General features: G+C 44.1%; 1 protein-coding gene and 1 non-coding gene across 2 annotated transcripts in view; one reads left to right on the top strand and one right to left on the bottom strand.

Annotated features, from left to right (window-relative positions):
• Positions 1-23,934, top strand: part of GARNL3 (GTPase activating Rap/RanGAP domain like 3) — a 152,493-nt gene that overhangs the window by 52,665 nt on the left and 75,894 nt on the right. Inside the window, exon 4 of the mRNA XM_060013298.1 lies at positions 18,062-18,136. Coding sequence (XP_059869281.1) covers positions 18,062-18,136 — 75 coding nt within the window. The remainder of the gene's footprint in view (positions 1-18,061; positions 18,137-23,934) is intronic.
• Positions 12,049-12,155, bottom strand: LOC132427809 (U6 spliceosomal RNA). The gene has a single exon (XR_009520014.1). It is a non-coding gene; the product is annotated as a U6 spliceosomal RNA (small nuclear RNA).

Below are 23,934 nucleotides of genomic sequence, written 5' to 3'. Positions count from 1 at the left end.
CCATAAGGTAGCTGCAAACACTTGGCCTGCCCTTCTTGGCCCCTCTTAGTCTTGCTTTTCTTGATCTGTGCCTTGGTGTTACGCCTTTAACTTGCACCGATGGACAGAGCAGGAAAAAGCCATATGGATCTGGATGGTGCGTCTCTTGCAGGAAGGTCTTGAGGATTTTTCTCAAGGATTTTTCACTGTCTGTCCCACAGTGTCTCCTTTAAGAGGGCCTGTGAGAAAAGTTTTCCCGGGACCAAAAAGCAGCTTTGTTGTTAACCTTATAGGCAGTAGGAATCCTCTAAATGGCTGGCTGGGTTTTTTCCTCTTTGCATTGGCCTCTAGGAAGCTCAGGACCCTATTTATGGCTTGCTTCTAACAGCCTTAAAGGACTTTATAACATGCAGCCTAAACTTATTCTCTTGTTTCCAGGTTATTTGCCCACATCTAATTTTCCCTTGTTCTGAATTTGTTCTGTATCTAATTTTCTTCTTTGAGTGAGATACATTTCAGTAAGCTGCTTTAAATCTCTTCTAAAAAATAAGGTAGAGCATAAATTAAAAAAAAAATCTGTGTTCAGCTTCTAGCCCTTAACAGCATATCCTCTGTCCCCCATTGATGGTAGCTTAGTTTATAGAATGGTTTTGACCCTTGTCTCCTCCCTACCCTACTTTTTGCTTAGTGCTTTCATGAACTATTTTCCTAGGATCAACAACACCTGGGGAGAATTAGCATCACCTGCCCAGCCGTTTGGTGACCACCTAGAGCACTGAGCCCTGTGTTAATGGTCTGGATAATTGGGGTCCAAAAGTCTTCCAAATCAGCTAGCTAAACACACACTGTAATCAGAATACCAGACAAGTCCTCCAACTTTTCCAGGCAAAATCAACTCTGGAAACAGCCATTTCAATGATATTTGGCACCAGCATGCTCTCTAGTTTCAAAACTAGGACTGCAGACGCTCCACTTCCTCCTGGGTAGCGGCGGGCCTGGGTAGCTCACGCTGGGTTCCTCGTGGCCGCACAAGTCTCCCATTCCTGTGCGGCCCCACGTCCTCCTCCGGGTGACCCTCTCTGCTGCCGCGGCGCCCTCAGCTCAGCTCATGACCTCTGGCTCCTACACCTGCTGCTGGAACCCTGGGGTCTTTGTTTTGTGACTCCAGTGGTCTTCACCTGGTGGGATATAGCACTCTGCTGGACTATAAAAATACTTTCAAATTTTGGGCTTCCCTGGTGGCGCAGAGGTTGGGAGTCCACCTGCCGATGCAGGGGACACGGGTTTGTGCCCCGGTCCGGGAAGATCCCACATGCCGTGGAGCGGCTGGGCCCGTGAGCCATGGCCGCTGAGCCTGCGCGTCCGGAGCCTGTGCTCCGCAACGGTAGAGGCCACAACAATGAGAGGCCCGCGTACCGGAAAAAAAAAAACTTTCAAATTTTGATCAATGTACAACAGTTTATATTTTGTTTACCCAGAGCTACAAACTGTTAACATATTGTTTATTGGTTAATTCTTCACAGCAAACCTAGTTTTCTATCTTGATTGTGGTCTCTTGTATACTCTGGAGGTAAAATTCTCAAGTGTGTCTCAAACACCCAGTCTTTCTTTAAGTGTCTGCTTGATAATATCTGTTGCCTCTCACAACTTGCTTGTGCCAAAGTGACCTCTGCCCTACACCAGGTCCTGTCACGTGCCCAGCTCAACTTTTAGTAAGACAGACCAGGCTCAGCGGTATGTATCGTCAGTTGTAGCAAAAATAAATTTTAAGCTTGATCAAAAATATATAATGTTGGGGACTTCCCTGGTGGCGCAGTGGTTGAGAATCCACCTGCCGCTGCAGGGACACGGGTTCGTGCCCCGGTCCGGGAAGATCCCACATGCTGTGGAGCGGCTAGGCCCGTGAGCCATGGCCGCTGAGCCTGCGCGTCCGGAGCCTGTGCTCCACAACGGGAGAGGCCACAACAGTGAGAGGCCCGCGTACGACAAAACAAACAAATATATATATATATATATATATATATATATATAGTGTTGGGACTTCCCTAGTGGCGCAGTGGTTAAGAATCTGCCTGCCAATGCTGGGGACATGGGTTCGAGCCCTCGTCTGGGAAGATCCCATGTGCCGCGGAGCAACTAAGCCCGTGCGCCACAGCTACTGAGGCTGCATGCCACAACTACCAAAGCCCGCATGCCTAGAGCCCATGCTGTGCAACAAGAGAAGCCACCACAACGAGAAGCCTGCGCACCGCGATGAAGAGTAGCCCCCGCTTTCCGCAACTAGAGAAAGCCTGCTTGCAGCAACAAAGACCCTATGCAGCCATAAATAAATAAATAAATTTATTTAAAAATATATATATAATGTTATATACCTTTGTATACTGCTCTTATGAATACAAAATACTTTCAGTTTTCTGAAAGGTATTTTTAAGAACCTGTGTTTACTTCTGAATTCAGGCAGGCCTACCATCAAAAAGGTAGTACTTAACAGCCATGAACACAGACCCAAGAATTTGAAAAACACCCTTTTACTTCTTTTAGTGCTGTTACCTTGAAAATGAATCTTACTTTTTTGCCAGCCTTTCACCATGTGGGCTCTGAACAGTCATAGCTCTTTGTTAGACCCTCAGAACCAAGTCTAATGCTTTTAACTTATTAGCTGCCCCCCGGTAGGCAACTTGGGACAAATTTCCCCGGGGGTATGGGACCCAGAGCATTTGAGGCTTCTTTCGGGTCTGTCTCAGCACCCCTAAGCTGAGACCCTTGTCTTCGGCTTTCTCCTGTCTCGGGGCAAGTCCCTATTTTGTTGGGGTGCACATCCATTCCGTGGGTTGGAGCAACTTCACCCTCTTTGTAGGAGAGGAGAATATCTGTGATTTTAAAATTTGCTCCCTTTTTTTCCCCCACTGGGTGAAGTTAGGGAAAGTCACGCCCAAATCCAGTGTAGCCTCTGCTGTGACTGACTTACCAAAAAGGGCTCCCAGTTTCATGCCACAACGAATATTCTTATTTTTATATTGAACTATTTTACATATTTAATTAAAGCAGTTACTTTGGGCTCCTTTATATGTAAGAAAAGGATTGTATGCTTTTTGGCCTCAGCTTTTTAATTGGTCTTTCGCAGTTATCGCTGTGTTGCAGTCTTTTAAAATATAATCTCAGGCTGTGTTTGCTTAATAGATGTGAAGACTTTTTAATTACATTGGGAGTACATTTCAGCCACTCTAAATTTTCCTTTTGATCCCCGCGATAGTTCCACAAATTCCCTTGCAAATTCGCCTTTGGATGCTTCCCCTTCTTGTTCCCACTGAGCCTACTCTTGCCAAAGTCACCAGAGACCTTTCTGCTACCAAATCCAGGTGACGCGTTTAGTCTTTAGCTCACTCTGCACATGCGCCCTGTTAAAACTTTCCCCTCCCTCGGCTTCTGCGCCTCTGCTCTCCCGTACTTCTCTTTCTACCTCCCTACGGCACCGTCTCAGCTTCTTTTAGGGAGCTCTTCTCGTCTGCCTGGCCCTTGAATTTGGTTGCTCCTCAGGGTTCTCTTCTCACTCTGTCTGCTCTCCCTCGTCATCTTTCCTATCCCCATGGCTTCAGGTACTGTCTTTAGGCTGGTGACTCACAGATCCGTATATTCTTCCCAGGTCTCTGTCCACAGCATATAGGACCACCTGCCCAAATGTCCACTGGACATTGCCATGGGCAGTTGAACCTTAAAACGCCCACTACAGAACTCACCGTCGCTGCTCTTTGCCCACCCACCCCACTGGGTAAATGGCTCTACCTTTCCTTCCGTTGCTAATATCAGAAACCAGGAGCTCACCCATAGCCCACATCCAGTCTCTTACCAAATCCTGTTGGTTATATGTTCTCAACAGATTTCATGGGTAAGTTGCTCTTATTCACATGGATGTGCACTCACAATGCCAGACAGTCTTTTGAGGAGATGATAGACAGATAGATAGATAGATAGATAGACATATATACGTATATATATGTATGCATGGAAATAGGTATTATGTATATGTACTAATGTAAATTTCACAACTACCTGATGGGGTATAGATACTTTTGTTACCCTCATTTTATAGATGAGGTAACTGAAGTTCAAAGAGATTAACTTGTCCAAAGTCACACAACTAGTAAGTTGCAGAGCTTGTCCCCCTGTCTTATGCACAGTAGGTTGTAGTTATTTAAAAGTTCTGTGATCTCCCCATTGTTATAGGCTGCGCTCCAATGCCCCTCATACCTTACGGCGCATAAAAATCACTTGAGGAATTTGTTTAACATTCAGGCTCTGATTTGACATGTCTGGAGTGAACCAAATAGTGTGCATTTCTTTTACAAGCTTCCATTGTGAAAGTGACTTTTAATTCCTTATATGTTTCTCATTTGATCTCTTAAGGAGATAGGAATAGGAAAAGGACAGGCGTGTTTGCTTCTATGAACTCCCTTTTTGGAGTGACATTTGTGTCATTTCCTCCTTCTCCGAGCTTCCGGCAGTTTTTCTTGGTCTCCCTGACTTCTCAAAGATTCCATTCAACAAGTTTTGATAAGAACATCCAGTTTGTCAGAATTCTCAGCTGTAGTTAACCTGATTCTGGGGGATGATTTCCTTAATGCTACAAAGAGTACTTGCCCAAATGTCCCACTCTGTCAGCATCATACTTATGCTTTCAAACAAATAACAACAACAACAAAACAACAACAAAAAGCCAAAACCTTCACATCTCTCCCTTGCTTATGGAATAGAGCTTTTAGCTTTCCAAAAATGCCTCCAACCAATCTTTGGAGCCTTCACGCCCCTGGCCCATGATCCAGCCAAATAGGCCTTTACTCACCGTCACCCAGGCCTCTGGGGCTTTTTTATGCCTCTCAGTCCTTCTAAAGTGCCTTGTTGAAATACGCCTCTACCAGGGCTGTTTTCCATGTAGCCTTACCCGATTCCCCTATGGGAAAATCATCTTTCACTCTTTAGAACCCTGCAATTCTTTGCATTTCTCTATGGCACCTGTCATATTTTACACTGAAATTATTTGTGTGCATTTCTTATACCTTTTCAGTGGGCAGAACTCATGGTTCTTCTTTGTTGTATCCCCAGTGGCATCTAGCTCACTGCCAAATGTCTATGTATTAGCTAAAAGATCAGTTTTGCTAAAAATCTGGTGTCTGATCAATTTTTTTCTTTTCTTAAATTTTTAGATTACTTTCCAGTCTCTGTGTGTGTGCACATGCATGCCGATATACTTTTAAACATACTTTTCTGATTTTAAAAGGAATACATACTCATTATAGAAAATTTGAAATATAGTGAAAAAGCACTGGAAAATTAAATTAGTCTGTAATCCTACCACCTATGGATAATCACTATTAAGATTTAGTGTGTCCCTTTAGTAATTAAATTTATATACAGAACAGTTTTATAAATTTTTTGTGCTTCTTTACTTAAAAACAAAGTAGTCTCTTTTTGAAGACATAGATACTCTTCCGCAAACAACTTTGTCTTCCTTCCATCTAAATCTCTTATTTCTTCTGTATGTCTGATTGGCTACACACTGGCTAGGACTCCAGAACCATAGTAAATATCATGGTTGCAGGCATCCTTCTCCTGCAATTCCAAGTAAGTTTTTTAGGCAGTATGTGAGGGTTATCTTTTCTCAATCATTGTGTGTCTGAGAACGTCTTGAGCTATGCCTTCCATAAGAGCAGCTTGGTTGGTTTTTAATTTCTGAGTCATCACCTTTCTCTCTTAAAAATTCACATGTTGGGGACTTCCCTGGTGGCACAGTGGTTACGAATCCGCCTGCCAGTGCAGGGGACACAGGTTTGATCCCTGGTCCGGGAAGATCCCACGTGCTGTGGAGCAACTAAACCCACGTCCCACAATTACTGAGCCTGTGCTGTAGAGCCTGAAAGCCACATCTACTGAGCCTGCGTGACACAACTACTGAAGCCCACGCGCCTAGAGCCCGTGCTCCACAACAAGAGAAGCCAGTGCAATGAGAAGCCTGCGCACCACGACGAAGAGTAGCCCCCACTCGCCGCAACTAGAGAAAGCCCGCGCGCAGCAACGAAGACCCAACGCAGCCGAAAATAAATAAATTTATTTTTCAAAAAAAAATCACAAATTTTGATCTGTTACTGTATTGCTTTCCTAGGCCTGCCATAACAAATTACCACAAACTGAATGGCTTAAAACAACAGAAATTTATTCTCTCGTAGTTCTGGAGGCTAGAAGTCTGAAGTCAAGATGTTGGCAGGGCCACACTCCCTCTGAAGGTTCGAGGGAGAAATCCTCCCTTGCCTCTTCCAGCTTCCATGGTTACCAGCAATCCCTGACATCCTTTGGCTTGTAGCTGCATCACTCCAATCTCTGCTTCACATGGCCTCCTGACCTGCATTTCTGTAACTGTGTCTCCCTCTTTTCTCTTATAAAGACACCAGCCATTGGACTTAGGTCCCACCCTAATTCAGTGACCTCATCTTAACTTATTTAATTACATCTACAAAGGTCCTCTTTGCAAATAAGAGCGCATTCTGAGGTTCCAGGTGGATGTAAAGTGGCGGTAGGGGGCGGGGAACACCATTCAAACCAGTACAGTTACTTTCTGCCCTTTAGTGTTCAGAAAGAAACCTGAGACAGTTTAGTTTATTTTCTTTTTCGGAAACCTTTCCTGCCTGGATCTTTCTCAAACCTTCATCTTTATTCTTTTATTTTAAAAATGTTTCCCATAGTTTCTCTGTGTCTTTCTCTTCTCACCAAGTTTTCCCAAAATATTGCATCTTTGCAAATCTTGGACCCAGGTCTTACGTCACGGGTGAATATTTTCTTCAGATAGATCTTTGATTATTGCTCATTTTTTCCCCTTGAAACGATAAGGAAGATCTTTTTTCTGTCCTCTGTAGCTGTCTTTTCTTTCTCATTATTTTCATTTTGTTTTGTGCCTCTTCATTTTGGAAAGGCATCTCAAATGATAAACATCCTACTGTCTCTGTTTTCTACAGTAAATGTTTTGCTTTCCTCCTCCAATGAGGATTTTAATCCTACATTTGCATATTTTGTCCTCTTTTATCTTGCCCGCTTCCACAAGCTTTATACGCTTGTTGCAAAAATTGTCTTCTGTCTTATTGAGGACAACTGCTTTTCTAAACTTTTATTTTGGTTTCATAGTAAAAAATGATGAGCTTCCTTTTTTAGTTTTCAGGATCATATGTAGCATTTTTTTTTTTCATAACTCCCATGTTGGTGATATTTTTTTTTCCTTTTTACAGAATCTTCAAACACAAACAAAGAGCTATTCAGACCTTGTATTTTCAACAGACAGAATGTACAATGGCCTGAGCCCTCATTGTCCTTTTGGGTACTGCAGCTTCTCTGAACCAAACATCTGGATGGCCAGTGGTTGTGCAAAGCTCCCTGATCAATATCCAGAATCTAGCTGGCATTTATCTTGTAAAGCTCTGCTGGAATGAGATAGGATGTTCTCTGTGCTTGGCTTTTTGCTGCTCTGAATGAGTAGCTCTAGAATTTATACATATAGCCAGGACTTAGGGGGCTCCAGGTAGCAGTCTGGTTGGAAGAGGAGTATTAAAGTAATGTTTGCTTAGCTCTTTACATAAGCTTGGGAAAATACCATCTGTGTAGATTAAAGAACAGGATTCAGATTAAGAAGGTTATATCTCCCCCCATCCCAACCACACTTTGGTGCGCCCAGCAGCTTGGCATATTGACAAAACCATGTTCCCCAGGGTGCTCTGCTACCAGGACCCTTCCGGTCTGTCTCCCTACCTATGGCACGTTGCTTATGAAGACTGCATTTTCTAACGTGGACTTTGTCTCCCTCCCTCCCCACATCTTGCCCAATGTGTTCTTGGAGAGAAGAAGAGGTGCTGGAATGGCTGGGGCTACCTTAAAATGCAGTACCTGTGCAGTAAAAGGATGATGCCCGATGTTTTATTGTTATTCTTCATATAGACCCAGTGTTTCTTAGCCCAAAGGAGGTGGTGAAGAAGAAAATAAACTGCCATCCAGCTTTCTGTAATGACCACAGATTTGCTCTGTTTTGGGCAACAAAGTCAGTGACCGAATATGTTTCCCATTTCTTTTCTCCATTGGCCATACAGTAAGTAGAAAATGTCCTGATGTTTTGGCCATTGGGTGGACAATCAGTCTTCAGACTCATGAATTGTCATCTTTTGTGCTGAATCTTCACAAATATTTTACTGGGAATTTGAGTATCAGGGACTAGTCAGATATTTTAATGAAGAAACCAAGATGGATAGCATTTGAGATGGAGGGTTAGATGACAGTACTCATCCTGACTTGCCTCAGATTTCTCAGTAGAATAGGTGGAGAAGTCATTGCTTGGAAGAAAAGGTGTTTCTGGAGTGGCGATTTGGTGATTGACGAGTCAGGGCCAAGATGGGAGATGTAATGGGAAGTGAAAAAGGAATGGATAAAAGAACTGGGGAGTGGTAGTGAAGATCTAGCCATGGTCAAGAAGCATGAGCTTGGCGTAGGCCTAGTCATATGGAAACATGTCTCTTTGAACACAGAAGGGAAGCGTGAGCGTTTACTTGGTAGGAGGTGATTGAAAACTGGGACTTGACTTGGTGGGCTTGAGTAGAACTCAGCAGTACGAAGGTCTATGTGTTAGTAAGTGCAGGGTTGGTGTGATTAACCACAGATTCCCAGCTAGAATGTGTACCGGAAAGAGCCAGCGTGGGTTATAAGTCAGGTACTGTGATGACAAATCTATACCAGTGCGGGTGAGAGCAGGTTTGGGGTCTTAGTAGTGGATGACAAAGCCATGGAGTTAAGTGAGGTCATTAGATTTGAGACAGCTGAAGGGCGTGAGCTCAAGACATCAGATAAATCATTGTGATGGACGTTGAGTTTGCTGAGGATGTTGGCCAGAGATGTGGATGATAAGTCTGAGCCCAGATCCGAGGCCTTGGTTGTTCTTTAGCCAACAATTATCTTCCTAGCTGGAGAATCTTCTAACCAATTCAGGTTCTCTGACATGTGCCCTGGCGCTCAGCACTCCAGCTACCCAACCTCTCAAATCTTTTCTCCACCCCATGGCACAGGCAGAAGAGGATGGAGGTGAAGAGTGGGAGGAAGAAAACATCTCCTCTGGTCCCCGTCTCCACTCCCTTGCCTCTCGCTGCAGACAGCGGAAGTGAACCAGACTGACCAGGAGAAGTGAACCAGGGGCCCGGGAGCAGTACTTGCCAGTCAGGGGATGGCTTATTCCACCCATGTTCAGGCTGTATCTCCCCACCTTTTTTTGATGGAAACATTTTAACTTTCTTTCTTCTCTTCTGAGCCATACTTTCTAAGTCAGGGGTATGGATGTGTGTCAGGGTGTCTACATGTCTGTGATTTGCGTATGCAGATGGTCTCCTTGACCAGTATTTGTAGTTTTAAAAGTCTACTTATGTTGGAAATCATTTCTCAAAGGTCCTGTACATCTTCCAGAATAAATTGCATTATAGCGACAAAACCTTTGCTCCCCAAGGCAGAGTTGTCCCTCCAGCCTCTGACCGCCCCCAGTGCCCCATCCTTACTTCTGTGCTGTGGCATTTAACCAGGTTATGTGTGATTTATCTGTTTACATGTGTGTGTGTCTCTCTCCCAGTAGGATCTGTGCTCCTCCAGGGTAGGGATCATGTTGCATTTGTCTTTTTAATTCCAGCAGTTAGTACAGACCCTGAGAAATTAGTTCTCAATAATATCGGAAGAGTGACAAATGTTTAAACAGACCTTCCAAGAGCGTAAATGCAGCACTGAAATGGTTTAATCATACTAACAATAGTCACGGCATTTTATATTAATCATTATCATATTATTATTAAAATACATATTGTTATAACATGATTGAGCACTTCCTATGTCCAGAAACTATTCTAGGCTCATTCCATGTTTTATATTATTTTATCACTTTTTTTTTTTTTTTGCGGTACGTGGGCCTCTCACTGTTGTGGCCTCTCCCGTTGTGGAGCACAGGCTCCGGACGCGCAGGCTCAGCGGCCATGGCTCACGGGCCCAGCCGCTCCGTGGCATGTGGGATCTTCCCGGACCGGGGCACGAACCCGTGTCCCCTGCATCGGCAGACGGACTCTCAACCACTGCGCCACCAGGGAAGCCCTTGTTTTATATTACTGAATCCTCTCCACAAGCCTAAAAGTGGCTACAATCATTTTCCTCATTTTAGAGATAGGGAAAATGAAATTTAGAGAGGAAAAATTAAGTGATTTGCCCAAGGTCACACAGCTAGTAAGTGTGGAACTGAGATTTGAACCTGATCAGTTGGGTGCCAAAACCCACACTTGTAACCACTCATTTTAAAGAGAGGAGATAGGGGCAGGGGATGGAAATCTGAAATATTATTTTTAAAGATATAATTTACACAAATTTTAAAAGATTTTTTTCCTAAGTTAAAATACTGTTTCTGTGACTTATATATACCTGAATGCCAAGTACCCAGTGCATGATAAGCAGAGATCGCAGGGATCCTAGTGCTGCTTAAGGTATGGAAACAGACACCAGCCCAAAGAAACAAAGCGATTCAGTAGAGAGGAAAGAGGCTTTTGTTTTTGAAAATTTATGTATTTGTATTAATTTAGGAAATATTCTCATCTAATTGCCTCTAATATTAAACTAATAATACTTTTATTTACAGTAGTTAATGAATAACACTTTATTCTTCCTTTTTTAATTTTTTCTTTTACATTAATTTGTTAAATCATACAGATGGATATTATTGCTTAGATATTACTTTTTCCCAGAAATAAAACATCTAAGACATTGAACACTGTTTAGTGTTAAATGAATCAGTTACAGTTTGGCTGAAATTAGAAAGCCTCTGCTCCAGATATTAAATTACATGAATTTCCACCGTTTTTAGTGTATTTAACCAACTGAAGGTGTTTCAGCCTGAGAAACTTAATGGATCTTGGTCACACAGAGTTGCATCAAGGTCCAGCATGTGACAGTCCTGTCCAATAGAACTTTCCGTGACTGTGGAAATTTGTCATTTGCTCTGTCCAGTGTAGCCATCACCTGTGGCTACTGAACACTTAAAATACAGACAGCGCAACAGAGGAACTGAGTGTTTTTTATTTTATCTCAATTAACTTAAAATTAGATTTAAATGGGGCTAGTGGCTCCAGGATTGACCAATGCAGGAACTCTAAAGGAATTCCTCACAGGACCAGGCAGATCCTAACCAAGTGATGATTTGATTTGCTTTTCCCTTTTCTCTCTTGGGCGCAGTCCTCCTCAGTACCGATCCTTTGGTGTATGACCAGGTTAGAAACGTTAGACAAAATAAAATAACGTAAAAATCATGTCCTTTTTTCTTAGCATTACTGATGTTAAATATATGTTAATTCCCTTCCCCTGAACTTCTGCACCAAAACAAACTCAGAAGAATTCTGCTATTTGTATCTTCTGTAGGGAAACTCTCCCCTGTGTTCCTGGTGAGTGAGGGTGTGGCTGGCAGGTGGAAATGGGGCCCTTCCCCTCCTTGAAGACCCTCTGAGCCAGGACTGTCTCTGTGGGGTGTTGTTCTGACAACCTCTCCAGTTCTACAGTTATTGGTGTATTCAGGTTTCTTCCTCTCCTTAAAAGAATCTTCATTATGTATATTTTCCTAGAAAATTTCCGTTTCACTGAAGTTTTTGGTAATAGTCGCATAGTCTCACATGGTATTCTCTCACACTTTTAAAAATCTCTTTTCTTCTTAGCAACTATATTTTCTTTATTATCACTCTTGTGTATTTGTGTTTGTCTTTGATTTTTATTTATTTCTTTATTTTATAGAAATATAGTTGATTTACGTTATTGTGTTAGTGTCAGGTGTACAGCAAAGTGATTCAGTTATATATATGTGTATATATACACATTTATGTATATACAGGTATATATATATTTTTCAGATTCTTTTTCATTATAAGTTACTACGAGATATTGAATATAGTTCCCTGTGCTATACAGTAAGTCCTTGTTGTTTACCTATTTTATACGTAGTAGTGTGTATCTGTTAATCCCAAACTCCCAATTTATAAAAATGTGGAATGCTTCACAAATTTGCATGTCATCCTTGCTTAGGGGCCACGCTAATCTTCTCTGAATCATTCTAATTTTAGTATACATGCTGCCAAAGCTAGCACTCTTTGCTTTTTAGAATCAGACTTGCTGGCCATCTCTTGGATGTCAATTCTACTGCCTTTCTAAATCTGTAATTTCTGCTCTGATCTTTTATTGATTCCTCCCCCCTGCTTTCCTTGGGTGTATTTCATTGTTCTTTTTGTACCTTCTAGCAGTTAATGCTTTAGTTCATTGTTTTTATTCTTTCTTATTTAATGACGAAATCATTTAAGGATATGAATTTTCCTGTAAATACAGCATCTATTGCATTATCTGTTTTGATAGGTACTGTTCTTGTTGATGTCTGGATAGTGTCCAATTTTAGTTTTCCTACTTGACCCAAGAGTTTTTGCAGATGTATATTTTAAAATTTCCCACTTTTTTGTCCTTTTGACACTAATTTCTCATTCAGTTGCACTATACTAAAAAAAAGCATCTGTATAGTTTCTGTTTTGCAGAATTTATTCATGCTTGCTTTTATCCAATATTTGATCAGCTTTTTAAACTTTAATAGATTTTCTTAAAAGGTATGTATTCTCTGTACCTTGACAAATTCAGTATATGTCTATTAAATCATGCTTATTAATTTTATTATTTGATTCCTCTATAATTCCTTACTATTTCTTGCCTTGACCTATCAGAGAGAAATATACTAAAATCCCCCATTATAATTATAATTTTAGAAACTCCATCTATTTATAAGAGTTTTGTTTTATAATGAGTGCCTATAATTATTATATTTTGGGAGTGAGTAGATCTATCTATCCATGTACCATAACTTTTTTTTTTTTTTTTTTTTTTGCGGTACGCGGGCCCCTCACTGCTGTGGCCTCTCCCATTGCGGAGCACAGGCTCCAGACGCGCAGGCTCAGCGGCCATGGCTCACGGCCCCAGCCGCTCCGCGGCATGTGGGATCCTCCCGAACCGGGGCACGAACCTGTGTCCCCTGCATCGGCAGGCGGACTCTCAACCACTGCGCCACCAGGGAAGCCCCTGTAACTTTTTTAATGATATTTTTTCCCTAAGTTCTACATCTGATTTTATTATTCCCTCACCATTTTCTCCCCAACTTACCATGAATATTTTTTACTTGGCCTTTCTTTTTCAGGATTATCTTATTGTATTTATTGTATTGTTTTATTTTATTATCTCTTGCAGCTAGTTAGATTTCATTTGTATTTCCAATCCTTGAGTCTTTCTTCCTTTAATAGAGGAGTGTAGCCCATTGATATTTATTGTAATTATCTGGGCTGTTCTCTCCAGTGACCTCTAGGAGGTGTTCCAGACTCCCCATTATCCACTTCCTCATTCTACCCCTCTCCCTCACTCCATCCTTTAGGAGTACAGATCTGGACTGATCAGATAAAAAATATCTTACTGATCACTGAACTCCTGGGTAGGCAGAGCACTTGCAAAGGTCAGAGCACATGTGGGAATGTCCTTTTTGGACATTTCTCCTGAAGAATAACAAAGGGCCAGGTATACTCCTGTGTGAGGAGACTGCCTGACTCCCTCCTCTCTGCTGGCTTTGGAGGGGTGAGATCTCAGATTGCCTTGCTCTCTACTTTGTTTCTAAACCTTTCGGGCTGGTCTGCAGTAAATAAAGGCATTCTCTAGTTGTGGTCTAGCTCATTAGTAGGGGACCTTATCAGCGGGTAGTTGGTCTACGGAATGATTTGGTTGGCCTTGGGTTCTCTGCCCAAAGACCATCTTAACACCCCAGTCCATTATTCCTTGCATTTTTCTCAGGCATGTTCTCTGTGTTTTTGATAATCATTTCCCTCTATTTATCTCAAACTGATATTCTAATCTACTCTCTTGGGGGTATTTTCTTCTCACTGGCTAATTTTGAATTCACTATGATCACTGTGAAATGTGGTCTACATTTCAGAATTCAGAAACCATGCTTTTACATCAGAAAGCTGATCACAGATTGTTCCATATTCATAGATCAAGTATCCTCCCAAATTATTACAATTAATGATGGCCTAAAATTTCCTTGTGCTTTTTGTAGTAAATTATATTTCCTAGAACATTTGCTCATATACCTCAAGTCAGTTTCCACATTTTAAATTATGGACTTGTCATAGGTTTAATGATTTTTTCTTTGTTCTTCCTTGTAGGGTATGTTATAGGGTATATAGTTGGCTTAGAACATCAAAATGCAGTTAAAAACGAGTGTATTTCTCTGTCACATTGAGCCAAGCATTTTAAGTTGTTGGGTGGCTGTGCCCCACACATTCAGGCTTGGGATGAACCCACTGTCTTCAATATAGACTTCGAGGTCTCTCTGGTCATTGAGGTTTAACCAGTGGAGGGAAAGAGCACGTGCGGGGGCACCTCCCCTCTCTAAAGGGCTGGGATCCCTACATGCCACTGGGACTTTGACCCATCTGCAAGTGGGGAGATGAAGTCAAATGGCCACCTTGAGGGAACTGTGGTCTAGCCATGTGTCCGGCTACAATTCCATTACCGTGGAAGATGGTGAGGACGGATTTTGGCGGCAACCAGAACTCTGTACCACGTGGAAAGAGTCAAAGGAGAGGGCTTCTTGGTTGTGCAGTACTGGACATTTAGATGGGTTCTAGTAGACATTGTGTCATTCCTGAGTCAAATCTCCTTCCAACAAAGGGAAGAGTTTATATATTTTTAATAGTTTTAATTAGCCAGATCAAAGGCTTATGAGGAATAATAGAAAGAAAACTACTGATAGAAACAGCTTCTCTGCTGTGTTAAAAGGATATTTTTTTCCTGGAGTGTTATTTTTTTCAGCCCCTCATTCGCTGGAGCACTGTCCCCTTTCACATCAGGTGGTGTACCAGTCCTCATCAGCGCCAGCCTCCACGGCACCCTCTGGTTTATTTAGCCAGCTGCTCGAGCCAGCTGGGGGTTGGGGGGGGTGCGGGGCAGGGGAGCTCTGGGGCTGCCATTCCACTTGCCAGCGAGAGTCACTTCCCCAGTGTGACTGGTAGGTCTCCTTCCCACCTACTGCCCGAATACCGCCCCCCACCTCAGACAGGCCCTGCCAGCATGAGCTCAGCATGCTCAGACTAAGTTACTACTCAGGCTGCCTTTCCCTTGCAAGTGGTGATTCAAGTGATTTGGTCTGTCCTTCACCTTGGTCTTTCTTTCGTCATAGACCTGGTAGAATCTCTTTGAAATTTCTTGGGTGAGTAATGAACCTTCTTGGTTTCTGGGGCTAGAGTAGATCTTTCCCCCAGTCTTATATCCCTTTGGTCATTTCCACAGGGATTTGGCATTCATCTGTTCATGGATTTCTTGTGTAATAAATATTTAGTGAGTATCAATACTATGTCAGGCAGTGAGCATAGCTCTGGGGATGCAGTGGTGAGAAAACCGTCGTCTTCCTGGAGCTTCTCAGTGAGAGTGGAGGGGGTGCGTGAGGAGAGACGGGCATCAATCAGGTGATGGCACAAAGGAATGGCAATCAGGACCCTGAGGCCCTCTCTGAGACTTGCAGTGGGAGCTTTTCCCAGGCAGTGAGGTCAAGGAAGGTGTCTGAGCAATGGCGGCTGTGGTGAAATTGAATGATAAGGAGTTCACGAGGGGAAGCGGGGAGAGGAAGACCTTCCAGGTGAGGGGGTCCCGTGCGTGCACGTCCTCTGGTGGGAAGGAGGGGGATGCCAGGATAGAGATGGGATCATGGGACCATCAGATTCGCAGTTGCCAAAATCCCGTGCGCTTTGATGTGAAGAGTGGTTTGGAGAGAAGCGATGGTGGGTGGATGCACAGGCCAGTTAGGAGATGGTTGCAGTCACCCAGGGGAGAGATGACAGTGACCTGATGGAGATGGTGGTGGTGGCGATGGTGACGGTGATAGAGTTAAACATGTTAGACTAAGGCAGGAGTTCAGGGTCTTCATGGATTTTGTGATTATAGTTCAGAGGGAGCTAAATTCTTTCTAACCATCAAATCGTTAAACATGTCCTTCCTTTCTTCTTCTTGATCCTTTCAATCAAGATAAGCGATAAACTTCTTATTCTAATCTCAGCAAAGGAAAAGGGAATCATAGCCTGTGCCTAGCAGTGTCTGGAATATAGTCCACCACTATTTATACTTGTTATGTGAATGAATGACTGAATCAGTGAATGATGGTCAGCTCTTCTCCCAAGCCTTTGAGTCCTGGATGAGACTGGCTGTAGTGAGGACTATATCTACCAACCTCTAATATAGGGATGTGTGTGTCACCCTCTCTCTTTCTATGCCTATGGCAGACATTAGTAATTGATTGCGGCTCCTGGCAACAACGTGTGACAGTACACACGGAGTACTGCCAACCAGGGAAACCCTTCTCAGTCTTGGTGTCTAGAGGTAGATCTGATACCGTGTGACCCAAAGCGCCCACCATACTCTGCCATGTGGCTCAAAGTCCCCAAGCAAACAGACACTCATGCAGGACATTCCCAGGGCTTAGAGATCACCTAGCAGGAGCTGAGAGCAAAGGTCAGACCTCTCTTTGGGCAAATTAAATTCTTTGCTATGTAGCCTCTATTGCCCATCTTCAGTCTATCAACAGTGTAATGATCTGATGATATAAAAGCTAAATATATACATAAAAATCTTCTTCGTAATTGTTTTTAGAAATTATTTTGCAGGATATAGGTTAGGTATACATATAAGTTAGAACCTTATCATGGACACTCCATGGAGGAGGGTTAAGTAGGGTAGTGGTCAGATGAGGATAACAGGCTTCCGGAATCTGACTGCCTGTGTTCACATCCCAGGCCCACCACTGACTTAGATGTAACCTTACCTAGTTATTTTAACCTTTCTCTGCCTCAGTTTCCTCACTCATAAATGAGAATAATGATAGTACCTACTTTGTGTTGTTTTTATGAGAATTAAATGAGATAACACATGTTAAGGCCAGAGGAGTACATGGCATGTAGCAGCTCTCGATAAATATTAGATACAATTATTTTTGTGTTTATCATGGGAAAAGTTTATCAATCTTTTTCAAACAATTTTCCTTAGGAAAAGTTGTAGAGTTTTTCCCTGAAATTTTTCCATTTATTTTCACACTTTCATATCTCTGAAATACGAGTAAAAATACGAGATAATCTTTCTTAAGAAATTGTGTATCATTTTACTGGGTAAGACTTGAGAAGTGCCCCTCTGGGCAAGTGTGTTCTAATGGGATTTCTGGGATCTGGAAATTGTTGGCAGATCTTTGCTGCAAATTTGTGGGCAGATTTAAAAGGTTAAAAAAAGACATGTCATTTTCCTAAGTTGCTACTGAGAAATCTAGAAGATTTAGGAGAAAGTAAGTTAAACCTTGAGTCGGTGATTTTAGGACTGATGCACCAGCACTGATTTCTTTTTAACTCATCTCTTTTTAGCACCGAGCTCCTTGAATGGAGACTGCCTATTTGCAAGCATTGCATTGCTGGAGCTAAAATGCAGTCAGGCAGCCTTGGAAGGGACTAATTGGCCTTTTGGAAACTGTTTGAAACTGAACGAAGTACAGGAGCTTTCTGTGATGTTAGTAGAGGCTTGAGTTTTTGCCAGCCATTAATTGTGTTTTAGGCTTTCCTGTGAAGGCAGCTGAACTTGAGACTTGGCTTTCGGTGTTGCCATCTGTGAGCTACGCTTGTCCGCGTGTGACGTGGGTTAAGCTTGTAGGGAGCATCACCTCAATGCTTCACTATTGGAATATGTTCACATTTAGATTTGAGGCTCTTGTTTTCCACTCTTATGGGTTAGGTGTTCCTCACCCTTCAGCTTCCTAAAGACTGTAGGGCCCACCTGTACGAGGGCGTGGCTGATAGAGCTTCCAAGACTGTGAGCTCTAGGCTGGGCCCTCCAGCTCTCACTGGATTTGACTTACTCATAGGCAGATACGGACAGATGGAAGGGGCGTTGCAAATGGTGACCCAGCTTCCTAACTGAGTGCTCTTTTGTCCCCCAGCTTATCTCTAGTGATGCCGATGGAGCCATCCAAAGGGCTGGAAGGTTCAGAGTGGAAAACGGCTCTTCAGATGAGGTAAGGAAGTCTGTATCAGCACCAAGCCCACAATCACGGTGCCTGTGATACAGCCGTGAGCAGCTTGTGCCCCTCTTTGCCACAGAAGACCTGCCTAAGTGGAGCCCAGGAAGGGGTCAGAAGGGCTCTTCAGAGTTTTGCTTGAAGCGAGCAGGAAGGGAAAGTGCCGTCGTTCTCTGTATGGAAGGTGCTGTTGATAGAGTGACGCGCACCCTTTGAAAGATCTGTAATAAAGCCAGGTAGACACGTGAAGGTGGTCTGCCAGCAACGGGACCGAAGACAGATTCACAGCCACAGCACCCTTTGTGAATGGCCCCTGGAACCCTAGCTCTTACCCTTTGCCAGGCTTGTAGGCTTGGAACTGCCATGTGAGCAATGTCAGGGTCCAGGAGAGAGATGCAAAAAATTACTTTGATTATAAAATGTCGTCTTTATTCAGAGAAGACACCAAGAAAGGAGGCCATTCCTGTCTGCCACTGCTTGGGCCCAAGCCCTCTTTCTGGGCTCTGCTGGTCATCCTCGCCATAGGCCACAGGGACTCGCCTTGCTGGCCTTTCTTTGTTAAAACTTCCGCTGCCCGCTCCAGCCCTTGGAGTCTACCCCCAGAACTGCTGAGTGCTATCTAAGCCCCCCCAGTTTTTTCTTCTTTGCTGCTTCTCTGAGAGGCAGCCCACTGCAGTGCTTCAGCACACCCAGCTGTGGCATCAGGCAAGCCTGGGTTCAAGTTCCAGCTCCCCCACCTCCTAGCTGTGCGACCCTCGGCAAGTAATCAGCCTTTCTGAAGCCCAGGTTCTTCGTCTGTAAGGAGGAAACGGTCTTGGGATTATCGAGAGGATTCAGTGAGCTAAGCTTTTAAAGCTATTAGCGCTCTGCCCAGTGTATAGTGAGAGTTCAGTGAGCGAGAGCTGTAATAGTAATCATGGTTGTTGTTGTTCCCATAAGTGGTGCTGTATGGCCAGCCTTGCCCTCCTGACCACTTCCTTAATCACGTTCTTGGTGATGGGCTATGGATTTAACTTGAAAGCCACAGCATTCAGGAAGTTGTTGCTCATCTTCACCTTTGCCTTAACTTAGCAAAGCCCTTCACCCAGACGTAGTACCCTCACCATTGCTGTGAGGCAAAGGGGGCAGAGTCTCACCTTGGGCTGGACCCCTGAATAGGTGCCCACATACGTCTTATCCAGAATGATGTCAACTGACCTTCATAGAAGAAAGAACTCCCAGGGAAATTGGCTTCTGAAGCTTGGAAACAGCCCTCCCCAAATGGTCCTGCTCCTGAGACAAGACAGGCTTATCCTCACAGACTCAGGCAGCCAAGGGTGTCCCAGGAGCTAAGTCAGGAGCAGAAGCATCGAGTCCTCATTCTCCAGTGCTCAGAAAGCTAGCAGCCGCCAGGCCGAGTATCTACTTTGAGCACCTAAGTACCGAAGATACCAGAGGTTGCTGTACCTCAACACATCTTTCTGCTACCAAAATTTTACAGAACTTCAGCCCAGCCCGAAATGAACAAACTGTACTGGCTTTCCCCACCCCACATAAGCACAACTCTGGCCCCTGCCAAGACCAGTGTCTAGAGGAAATCCACAGCTCCCCAGAAAAACATAAATGGAGCCTTCATGCAGTCCTAGGATCACCACACACTTTGGTTATCAAACACTCCTGCCTGGCCCTGTCACCTGGCCATGCCACATGCCAGAGGACAAGGTCAGGGACTAGAAATCACCTGTGGAGGATCATGGGCAACAGTGGCTCCAGAGTCAGGCTGCTGGGGTTCAAATCATGGCCCCACAACTCACCAACAGTGTGGCCATGGGCAGTTCACTTAACGCCTTTAGAACCATTTGGCGGAGTTACTGATTTAGCAAATCCTTGTGGTCTGTTGCATTCAAAACACAGTCCTGTCTCAGATTGCTTCTGTGGGCTCAAATACTGTTTTAAATTTTGTTTCCACCAAAGCCACCGAGCATGAGTGCTCCATTGGAACACCTTGGCTGGGTTTTATATCCATGGTCTTCAGTTAAAAGCTCTGGCCAGTGCCAGCGCCCAGCCTGGTATAAGACGGTGGAGGAACGTGAGACTCAGAGGAAAAAAACCTGGCTTGCTCTGAGTTTGTTAAAGCAGTTAGTGCATTAGACGGCTCAACACGCTGCTTGAAGTTTTTCAAACCCATGAACAAATTGCAAAGCAGTTTCACTACTGAGTTATTTTTCCTTTTATCGTTGCATTGATACAGTATGGATACTAGACCCTTATCAGATACATAATTTGCCAAAATTTTCTCCCATTCCCTAGGTTGTGTTCTCACTTTCTTGATTGTGTCCCTTGAAGCAAAAAAGTTTCTTAATTTGCTAACATCTAGTTCATCTATCTTGTCTTCTGTTGCTTGTGCTTCTCCTAGCGTATCTAAGAAACCATTGCCTAACCCAGGGTTGCTTGGTCACTTTTTAGAGTTTACTCTTCCCTTCGGATAATGTCAAATTTGTCTTTTATTTCTTTAAACATAGCCAGTATAATGGTTTTATTATCTGTGACTGATAATTCCAATATGTGAGGGTTTTTGTGGCCCTCTGTCTGTTAGATTTTTCTCCTGCATATTCTCATGGTGTACTCTGCTCCTCTGTGTGCTTGGCTGCCTGATTGTGTGCTGTTTGTTGTTCTTGAAGATGACTGTTTTAGGAATAACATAAGGCTTAGGATGCGTTGCCTTTTGGTACAGAGTGTGATCCTGTGATTTATAATAAGAAATACATATTTGGTCTTCGTACCTCTTCCTGGCACAGAGCTCCTAAAACCCTTGGAATTTTCTAAGTAATGAGAGTGATCATGGTGTCTTTTGTTATGTTAATGAGTGACTTCTGGAAAGCCCCTATGTTTCCTAAGGATGGGGGCTGGTCACCAGAGGAACCAACCATGTGATTAGAGGGTTAGCGCTTCAGTCCAGCCCCAGCCTCCTGGGAGGGGAGAGGGGCTGGAGAATGAGTTCAATCCCCAAAGGCCAATGATTTAATCAGTCGTGCCTATGGGATGCAGCCTCCATAAGAACTTGAGAGGGCAGCGTTTAGAGAGCTTACAGATGGGTGAACACCTGGAGATTCCAGAAGAGCGGCCAGCTCGGAGAGCATGGGCGCTCCACACCCCCTCCCATGTCCACGTACCTTGCCCCATGCATCTCTTCCATCTGGCTGTTCCTGAGTTATATCCTTTTATAATAAACTAGTAATATAAGTAGTGAAGTGTTTCTCTGAGGTCTATGCTCTACCAAATTAATCAAACCCAAGGAGAGGGTCATGGGAACCTTCAATCTATAGCCAGTTGATCAGAAGCACAGGTAATCACCAGGAATTGCAGTTCGCCGCGGAAGTTGCAGACGTCAGAAGCAGTCTTGTAGGACTGAGCCCTTAACCTGTGGCATCCGACACTGTCTCCAGTGTCAGGATTGAGTTGAATAACAGGACACCCAGCTGGTGTCAGAGAATTGCTTGGTGGTGTGGGGGGAAACCACATATTAGAATTGGTGTCAGAATCAGAGGGTTTGCATTTGCTTTTGCCAGACACCTTTAAACTAAAGTTCCAGCTTGAAGCTTTTTAAACCCTTTAAGCCAAGATACAGGCTGGAGCTGCAGCTTTACATGAGGCTGGCTTGTGGTCACAGCACCTCAGAGCCACTTCTCCACTCAGCACTGTGGCAGGCTTCCTTGGAGCCTTTGGGGTAGAGGTGGTTTCTTCCTGTTCACTCTTTTCTTGAATGTGTAACCCTTTGGGGTCCCAGCTTAATGTGGGGTGAGTCTCCTATAGACCTACCTACTTCACTGGATCCTGGGGGTTTGATTCTTTGCCCTCTTGCCTCTTGAGGTCACCAAAACCCAAGAGTAATTTTGCCAGGATCGATAGATATCTTCAAGCTAAAGAGAATTTCCATGCTCCACTTACCTCTCCGGATTCCCACTTGCCTTTGTTTTGACTGGTAATTCCTTACTATCTTGTAAGCTCTCCAGTGCTTTTAAGGAGATGACTTTAATATTTGTCTAATGCTTTTAGTTTCTTCAGTGGGAGGTTTGGTCGAATAGCCTAGCTCACCATTACCAAAAACATAAGTTATATCAGGAGTGCTGTTCCTATAATACATCAAGTCATTCATTCAACCCACACTCAGGATCACTTCTCGGTGCCAGACAGGCTGAGCGCTGGTGATGCGGGAATGAATAAGACTGCTGACTGCTAAGGTCCCTGCCCCCGTGGGCTCACAGACGGGCAGGAGAGTGGTCAATAAATAACACAGATACATAGGATGATTGCAAATTTTGGTAACTCCTGTGGAGAAAACACACAGGGGGCGTGTCATAAGGACGTCACGGTGAGGCCCAGGCTCCGAGCAGTGCTTCTCAGCCTGTGTGTGGTGAAGGGCTTGCTTTTTTATTTCCAATCTGTTGCAGAACTCTCTGTGGTCCTACTACGTATGACCAGTTTGCAGCACCCCCTCATACAACTCACTACCAAAATCAGTAACATCTGGATTGGTCTGGGTTCTGTTTAGGGAAGCTAATCCCCTAAGACTTGCTCTCCACTGCTGTCTACTTCATCACAGACTGTTGGCAGATCAGCACCCATCTGTGGACCACACCTTCCTGCCGTAGAGTTCATCTAGGCCCATCCTCCATCCATGGACCACACCTTCCTGCCGCAGAGTTCATCTAGGCCCGTCCTCCACCCAAGGCATGAACCCCTGCAACAACTTTGCCAACAGTTAGCTCCTCTGTCCCTGCCTGAATATATTTCCAGTGAAGGGAAACTTGCTCCCCCCTTGATAGGTTTTTTCCTCGGGACACCAACCAATTCCATCACCAACTAAGTCCCCTACAATTCCGTTCAATCCTGACTGTAACCACCTGGAGGTAGCGTCAGACTCCACTGGTTTCAGGCTCAGTTCCACACGCTACCCTCACTTCAGACACCGGTGGCAAGTGTCAGGTCCCCAGGGTACCCACACATCTGTCTAACTGGGCTACAAAGTTAGGGGTTCCCATAACCCCCCTCCTCGGGTTCAGTAATTCACTGAAATGACTCACAGAACTCTGGAAAGCACTTTACTTACCATACCCATTTATTACAAAGGATACAACTTGGGAACAGCCAAATGGAAGAGGTGCAGAGGGCAAGGGATGGGGGATGGGGGCACAGAGCTCCCCTGCCCTCTTTGGGTGCACCACCCTCCCAGCACCTTGATATAGTCACCAACCCAGAAGCTCACATGGGTAAGGTTGCAGGGTGGGGTTGAAAGTGCCAAGCTTGTAATCAAGCTTGGTCTTTCTAGCTACCGGCCCCATCCTGAAGCTAGCTAGGGGCCCACCAAGAGTTGCCTCATTGGAGCAAAAGATGCTCCTGTCACCCTTATGTCTCAGGAAATGCCAGGGGTTTTAGGAGTTCTGTGCCAGGAGCCAGAGACAAAGCTGAAATATAAATTTCCCATTATACCACAGCCCTAAAGTTACTTCCATTTTTCGGCATCTCTCATTGCTAGAAAGTTCTTTTTATTGAACAGAACTCATCTGTCTATATTTTCCACTCAGAGTTTCTATTTATGGTTTCTGGAGCCCATAGCGTAAGGCTGAGCCTTCTTCAGCATGGTAGGCCTTTAAGCATTCCAAGACATCTGCTGTTTTTCTCCTAAGACATGGACTCAGTTCCACTGATCATCACACTCCCTGCTGCTCCTTAGACACATGTGAGGCGGTTAATGGACCTTTTAGGTGGAAGTGCTCGGAAGTGAACATCTGGCTCCAGGTGCGCCTCACGGCCAC

Source organism: Delphinus delphis, chromosome 6, assembly GCF_949987515.2.
Source record: "Delphinus delphis chromosome 6, mDelDel1.2, whole genome shotgun sequence".
Lineage (NCBI taxonomy): Eukaryota > Metazoa > Chordata > Mammalia > Artiodactyla > Delphinidae > Delphinus > Delphinus delphis.
This window is presented reverse-complemented; position numbering and strand designations above follow the sequence as displayed.